At 33.6% G+C, this 8220-nt stretch overlaps 2 protein-coding genes across 2 annotated transcripts in view; both read left to right on the top strand.

Annotated features, from left to right (window-relative positions):
- Window positions 1-492: 492 nt before the first annotated feature.
- On the top strand, window positions 493-2313 carry Polr1H (RNA polymerase I subunit RpI12). The gene is made up of 4 exons (XM_076120044.1): window positions 493-585; window positions 743-878; window positions 1168-1378; window positions 2184-2313. The coding sequence occupies exons 2-4, from the start codon at window positions 746-748 to the stop codon at window positions 2206-2208; spliced, it is 369 nt and encodes a 122-aa protein (XP_075976159.1). The 5' UTR covers window positions 493-585; window positions 743-745; the 3' UTR covers window positions 2209-2313.
- Window positions 2314-3699: 1386 nt separating this feature from the next.
- Window positions 3700-8220, top strand: part of m (zona pellucida domain-containing protein miniature) — an 83338-nt gene continuing 78817 nt past the window's right edge. Inside the window, exon 1 of the mRNA XM_076119973.1 lies at window positions 3700-3865. The gene's annotated coding sequence lies outside the window, so the exon portion shown is untranslated. The remainder of the gene's footprint in view (window positions 3866-8220) is intronic.

The following is an 8220-nucleotide window of genomic DNA, read 5'->3' as shown; positions in this document are numbered from 1 at the left end:
GTATTTCACGTAGCATTCGTTAAATAAAAAAAATCTGTTTGACAGTCAAACAAATGTCTTTCTAAACTAAAGAAACAATAATTTGACCACAGAGAACGTATGTATTATGTACCTATACGTGGACAAATACTTGTGTATTCGTGTGTCAAATAAATGCATGCTAGTTTGTGTAATGTAATACGCATTATTATTGAAAAATATTAGCTGTCTGCACTCCGCCTACACATAAACTATAAGTGAGCTAAATTTTATGCTCCTGCGTCCGCGGAATTTTCATAAAAAGGGGTCCAAAAATTTTGTATCACGTAATACTATATAGATTCTATAACCCGTAAGAAGAAAAAAATCTGTGAGTAACTTTCGCAAAAAGGCAGTGGTTTAATAAAAATCATTAACATCATAAAATATATTAATAAATTAAAAAAATAGCTACAAAGTAACCCATTGTTGACTGATGGTAGGAAAATATCAACCTCCTAAATTACTGGCAATAAAATACCTATGTCAAAACAACGTGAACAACAATAATATAACCTACAAACTACGTGATTATCTTGTAAAAATTCAACAATTTAATTATTATCGGTGAGTAAATATACTTATTCCATAAATAACTAGATAGATTAAGATAGAACAAATGGACAGAAACGACCGAAACAAGGATCATTTAAAAATTCGTCTAACAAAATTGTCAACACTGATACACCCTGCAGCAATTCAATTTTCTTTTTATTATGTACAGGCTATGGCAGACAGTGACACCAGCCCTTTTTCCACCAGTACTTCGTTTTGTGCTCGATGCGGTTCTATTCTGCCTCTATTGCAAGATTTTGGTTCGGTCAAATGTTACGCTTGCAAGGCGACATACGATGCTGAAAGTGAGTATTGCGTGCTGTTTGTAAATAGTCTTGAAAATAGCCTAGAGTTGATTATATGGTGTTGATATTATGTTCATCCTGTTGCATATTAGTATATTTTAACTTACCCACTCTTATGAACTTATAAATAATGCTAATGATCAAAGTATACATCTATTAATACACATACATCTTTTAATCAAGGAATTACGTGCCTCTGAAATCAATATGTAGGTAGATTGATTTAATAGAGATCCATTGAAAGAAAAAATGTTTAAGTAGGTTTTAAATATCTTTTTCTCTTTCACAGAATTCAGCAACTTAAAATTCCAATACACAATAAATTTCAACACAGTCTCAGTAGTAACACATGAGAATTTGCTCAACACAGATGGACCGGAAGGGCCTGTTGTTGAACGAAGATGTCCTAAGTGTGGACATGATAGAATGTCTTATGCTACCCTACAATTGAGATCAGCTGATGAAGGACAAACTGTGTTTTACACATGTATATCTTGCAAGTAAGTCGATTTATAATTTTTGATCTTAGTTTATTTTTAGGGTTCCATACCCCAAGGGTAAAACGGGACCGTATACTCTCTACTGTCTGCCTGTTTCCAGGCTGTATTTCATATTATAGTTAGAAAGCTGAAATGTTTGCAAATGTTGGCAGCTCCTCGCATGATCAATTATTGTATCAACCACATTGTAAAACTTTTTGGCGATTGAAAAGAGTGGCCGTGAGTTTCTCGCTAGCTCTTCTCATAAGGCTCTACCCCCTTTCCGAGCTAGTGGTAGATTCAGTAATTGTAACGACTATCATAAGTGTCAATATTTGACCTAAATGAATAAATGATTTGATTTGATTTTGAATGCTGTATTTTGATTGACGCTATTACAAAAAATATGAAATTTAACAAAAATAAAATATTAAGGGGGTCATACAATAAACTCTTATAAGTAGTAGCAGATGCTTCATGCGCATGTCCGGCTCGCACTTGGCTGGGCTTTTTATTTATGTGGGATATGAAGATAGACATTAGTTGCTAGTTCATAAACTAACTATCAGTTGTCAACATGTCATTGTGACCATGTCTTGTATAGTTCAATGGTATCAGATTTTATTCATCAGCTTACATTTTTATTTTAAATTTGCTGCAAGTGAAAGTATAAAAGTCTATGAATTTATTATGTACAATTTACTGAAATAGCATTTTATGTGGCTGCTTAAATTGGACTATTAAAATTTATCATATGATGAATAGAGATTATTGCATTTATAACCAATTGAATGAATATTCTAAATTGTTTTGTTTTCTTTTTCAGATACAAGGAGACAGAAAATTCATGAAGAATTCTTGTACAGACTTATATTGTAAGATTTATTATTACTAAGTAAAGCTCTATCCCTTTTAGAAATTGTTTTATTTCATTCAAAACTATATCACTGTAGATGTTTTAGTCACATTATTATTAAGAAAAATATTGTTTACGCAACAAAAATTTGGATATTCTTCTAAAACTGTATTCACTATTAAAAAATAAAACAAAAATATTCTAATATAATTATTGAATAATTAATCTCGACTAGCACTAGCGGCATATTCTCCTAAATACCTACTAAGCATGTCCACACACTTGATTCATTCAAGCCACAGGTGAAACTTACAGTTTCACATTCAGCACGCACTGCCGCCGAAGAATCTAAGCATTTTTTTTATAAATTAAAAAGAGACAGACACCTTTCTCGCCATACGGTGAAAAGAGAAAGGTGATGGGTTTTGATCGCGAGCGTTGCGGAGTCGAGATGAGGCGGTAATTAATTTGATCAGTACATTGCTTACGTATGGTTAGTGATGTTGGTAGTCGATAGATTTTGTCGATATATCGATCTTTCAAAGAGCTTAATTTGATTTTATAAATGTTGAGCTAAAAGGAATATACAACATGTTTGTAATCTTCGAAATAGTGACCGTCATGCGTCACCTAAAAAAATAGTATCGTAAAATAATATAGTGTTATGTATCTCTATTAGTCAATTGATAACTAACAATAAATCGTAATAAAGTTAAAGCTACGCTCGTTTACGAAGAAGTTAAATCGTAAGCGCACGCAAAGCGTAGCCAAGGTAGCATAATTTTCTAGTCACATAAGTTACTACATTATTGTAAGCACATTCTATTCACATCTGACAATCGCTTTATCTGAGTGCTACAAGCATTATAGAGTGTAATTTAATTCCTGCTTACAGGAACTGGTTTACAATCATTGTGATATAAATTGATCAGGTTGTACCTCATTGTCGTTCACCCAGGAAGTCTAGATTTATTGCTCAGTGATAAACAATGGCGTATAATTCTGTACAATGTTTTAGTATAACATAAATATCAGTTGGTTTCGATTACGAAGACAGGTTGCTTTCAATGCTGTTAAGTACGATGGATTGGTTGACATACAATTTGCAGGCAATTGTTTCCGTGTTGAATCTCTTTAATAGATTTATAAGTTTAGTATCTAATCCTTTTTATTTCAATGTATCTTAATAATGTCAATGAATTTAAGTAAAGTACAAGGGTTCAATTCCGCATGTTTCCGCGTGCAATTAAAAGCGTGAGATGCAGCGTAAAGTTTAACCCATAATACAGAATTAGTACCGAAGATAAAACGGGAAATTTAATCCGCACGGCGTGTGGTGACCCCCGCTGAACTGTCAGAACTGTTTTGTGACACCCACGCCCATGTTTATGGCCGTCGACGTGTGGTTGGCTCAAAGTATCGATATCGATGGTACTTTCCACCTGTCACTAAGCGCGGGGGCCGGGCGGCAGGTGCGAGCCAGACGCGGCGGCGCGCCAGTCTCTCGCGGCCATCGCATCGACCACACGTCGCGCGCTCGATACTCGACACTATTATCGACACGTGCGTGGCGCAACCCTAATTTGTTGTTCTAATTTGAATTGTGTGTTGTGGACTGTGTAAGGGTGGGATTAGACGATTCAATAAAAACGGTAAGTTGTTTCATAAAAGAAAGTTCTGTAATTGATTGTCCGGTATTTGGGTTATGTTTTGGTTTCAGTGTGATAATTCAGAAATGCGTTACGAATTGGTACAATAACGTGTTTTGAACGTTCGCAACGGTGAAAATTCTGCTTTTCGCTTCGCTTTTTAAAGTGTGTTAGTGTGTTAGCATTTTCTTCGGTGCAAAAAAAAATCCCAAAATACGTAAATTCAGTTATACTTTCATCGGAACAGTCGTGCCAAAATTTGGCGGATAACGTTTATGCATTTGTTAATATTACAATCAATTAACTCGTCCCACATTTATCGTTTCTCAGGCATTGAACACGCAAACTTGCGTTGTTAAAATTTATGTACGAAGAATTATTAAGACGTTGGTGTTTCGCAGCGGAAAGATACATTTTGTAAACGATAAAAGATAAGGCCGACAAGGGGAAAACATGGCACGCTAAAAGCCGCATACAAAAGACATCAACGCGCCACGCATGCGCACGCGCACCAGCACTGTGTCAGTAGTTTCATGTACAGTTTTGTATACAAGTTTAGAACATGGGAATAATACGGCTTGCTTATTCTATACAATATAAATGATCGTTATCGCAATAATGATCACTGATTCTAAGAATTCCTTCTGTGTGAGATAAACTAAGGTGGGCGGTTTAGCGTAGTTAAGTAGTAATTAACTTTCAAATTGTAGTACAGTTATACTTTACTATGAAATAGTAACTATAAATTTCGCAATAACGGTTTTCACTACAGCTCCAAGTAATTATTTTCAAGTTAATATTCTTAAACATGTAGTATTTAAGAAGACTGATAACTTAAAAGTACGTAAAAGCTTAATGTTAATGAAGAACTGCAAACAAACCACTAAGCAGATGTTTTAATACAAGCAAAGCTGTCGACAAAATCGTATATATTAGTGATTTAACTCTTAAAGTTACACTTTCAAAATCAACAAAATGATTCTAAATGTAATGTTAACGGCGTACATCATGAATTCATTTAAATACATATCAAGAAACAGTTTGTTTTACAGAGAAATTCAAAATATTTTCGATTCCAAGCAAAACTTAGAAACCAGTTTGATTTAAAAGTCTAATATTATGTATAAGCTCAGATTTAACATGAAACTGGAAATAGAAAGAACATGCTTTTTAAATATTTGACCTTTCTAAAGACGTTTTCATTCATCTGGTGGATGTAATGAACTCTGGTTTTGCCATAGCTATGGTATACCTAAGCCTTTTCTCGGGATAGGGTCCTATCTCATTGGACATACCAAATTAACAAAAGGCTAGATCGTAATTTTGTTGGTGTGACAAGATTGTCCTTGGTATGATCGGACAGGCAACAAACTATCTGAACACAAAATTTCATCCAAATCTGTTGAGCAATTATTGTACGAAAGACTAAAAAACATACGCACATACACATACTGTCTCATTTCGCATTAATCATATTAGTAGGCAGGATATACTTGCAACTACTTAAGTCTAATTTATAACCTTCATTTAATGGAAAGCTACAATAATCTCGAAAGCTTCCTAATCCCGAAATATTTTTCTCGTTTCGAGAAACAACAGAGTAGATCGTGCTCGTTATTTCGTCAAAGGATTGAAAAATAAACTGCTCATATTTCTATCCTACAAGACAGGCCCGTATTCTCTATAAAAAGCAATTTCGCAAAGTTCACAGGTGAATCATTATTTACTTGAAAACCGTTGAACGGCTCAATCAACAACTCAATCGATTGACCCCAAGACTATTATGTCCGTATTTGGAAGTGAAAAGTGCCTATGTAATTTATTAAGTTAATGGGGTCCTAGATTTTTAAAAATATCTTGTTTTTCGATATTTTGCAATTTCACCAAACTAGGAGTTTTAATTGAATTGAACTCAGATCTTTGGCTAACCAAGTTTCGGAAGAGAAATTTGTTAACAGTATATTATACTAATGATTGCAAAATCTGGAACTGATCTCATCAAATACAATAATCGCATACAAGAACAGTACGATGTATGTGTAGGCTTTCATTTTATAATCAGGCAAAGGCTATTTGTGTTTATCTCCTTTGTATTGTCAACATTAGCCTACAGTTTGTTCTGGCCTTCTATCGAAAAGAGGGTGTATTTGATACCCCTCAGCCAGCTATGTTATTTATGTATCGCAATAGAGTCCAAAACGAATAGCTCACGATACATGCGGACTATTTTATTTTCTATACATATATCATTTCTGGCTGGAAAAAACGTTCATTTATTTTACATTTTTCACGTCAGAAGTTGATATAAGTACAGATATATGTTTATTTATTTAAAATAGAACTGTCTAGAATATCTCTTTACATGAACATGAAACTAGAGTAACAGTAAATATATAATTAGAGCCGTCAACTTACAAATAAAAACATGTACATCTTTCACGCATCTTAGTTATTTGCGAGAAGCGAAATAGCGGCGTGTAGGTAACTGAAATCTAATTAAATAATTACCATTGAAATAGATTAGATTCGTATTGATAACGTACTATTTTAACCGAGGCATTTTTTTTTCAAGTTTGGTTAACTTTACCTACCTACTATTTTTTAATACCTATCTTTTCATTAAAGGTAAACGAAGAACAAGGTTGAATTTGATTTGTTGACTCGACTTTCACGAAATCGTCATTCTATATGAATGACGAATTCATTATTTACCGGGAACACTGCCAATGTCTCGACTGTAACTTTCCTCACTTAAGAAATATTCCTATTACTACTTTTCGTAACTTCATCTTATTCGATCATACTTCTAGCAGAACCTTCATATGACGTCGCCTTAAGAATTTTCCTTAAACATTTCCAAAGGTGTGAAATTTTTCAACCTACTTTTGCCTACCGTGAACTATGGTTTCACATTCCATTCAAAAAGAAAACTTTTTAAATCCACACTCATGGCAGAAGAATGTATTAAACGTACATTCCATAAATCCAATAACATATGAATACCGCTGGGAAAATATCAATGAATTAATTCACATGAATGCGAAATATGAATGGATCCTAAACTCGAATATTAACTGGAACCTCCGACAGTACATTATTGAATACACTTGACACCAAGTTTATTAATCGAATGATGACCCCTGCGGTTTCGATATCCGATAGTATACGTTTTATATTAACTTTAAGAGATCTTTACTAACAAAGGTACACTTTTGTACGTATTATGAGCAGTTTTAAACAAATCTTTATGTCTCTTCAAATGGTTTTTTAAATTGCAGAAAAATATTGTGCAATTGGCATACGAAGCTTTTGATTTTATGTTAATAATCGTGCCCTCTGGACGATTTTGTAAAAGACGTTTGCCCAACAATGAGACAGTATTATACGTTAAAAAAATTGTGTTCAAAAATGTTTTTAGGTGTTTTCTTAGATTATAATAATTCGCGCCACATTTGATACGTACGTTACGGATCCATTCAGTTTAATTGTGCCGTCCGATTTCTCAGAGAGATCAACATTTGCCAAGATGTCTAATTAAGGGGTTTTATAGCTTACTTTAACATCGCCTCAACTGTTCAAAGAAGATGAATTTATTAAACTTTCTATCACAAACATCATATTGATTTATACTATACATTCAAGAATGTTGGGATTATGCAAATTCCCTTTGAGTGGCAACAATCCAAAATATTTTAATATCTAAGAATGTAGCATTATAATTCAAAAGATAAGCATAATTTATTAATATGGTTGTAAGCTTAAGTTGATGTTATGAACGTCAATTAGTGAGAACTAGCTGATCCGCGCAACGTCGCTTGCGTCACTTAAGAGAATGAGTCAAAATTTTCCCCGTTTTTGTAACATTTTTCACTGTTACTGTGCTCCTATTGGTCGGAGCATGATGATATATAGCCTATAGCCTTCCTCGATAAATGGGCTATCTAACACTGAAAGAATTTTTCAAATCGGACCAGCAGTTCCCGAGATTAGCGCGTTCAAACAAACAAACAAACAAACAAACAAACAATCAAACAAACAAACAAACTCTTCAGCTTTATAATATTAGTATAGATAATATGGGAAAAGTTATTGCAAAGCGTTGCTTTAATATTGTTAATGGAAAGGTTTGTGTGAAGGTAACGAAATGGGGAACTTGTTTAACTAGTATAAAAACTTAAATAAATCAACTTAGCGGTGTTTTTTCAGGTACTGTCTAGATGCCTGAGGGTCTCCTATACCATTTAATAAATCTATTTAATAAAACATTTACTCTAGGTCTAATGTACGACAAAAAGTTAAAACAATTTTCTATGAAATTCATATTCTTTTATTCAAGTAACTTATATATCCAACGGCAC

The sequence above is a fragment of the Anticarsia gemmatalis genome, chromosome 11 (assembly GCF_050436995.1).
Source record: "Anticarsia gemmatalis isolate Benzon Research Colony breed Stoneville strain chromosome 11, ilAntGemm2 primary, whole genome shotgun sequence".
Classification (NCBI taxonomy): domain Eukaryota; kingdom Metazoa; phylum Arthropoda; class Insecta; order Lepidoptera; family Erebidae; genus Anticarsia; species Anticarsia gemmatalis.
This window is presented reverse-complemented; position numbering and strand designations above follow the sequence as displayed.

Coding starts and splice junctions, on each gene's coding strand:
- Polr1H (XM_076120044.1), top strand. CDS start 746: ATGGCAGACAGTGACACCAGCCCTTTTTCCACCAGTACTTCGTTTTGT. Junction 879..1,167: donor GGCGACATACGATGCTGAAA/GTGAGTATTGCG, acceptor TCTCTTTCACAG/AATTCAGCAACTTAAAATTC. Junction 1,379..2,183: donor TACACATGTATATCTTGCAA/GTAAGTCGATTT, acceptor TTTCTTTTTCAG/ATACAAGGAGACAGAAAATT.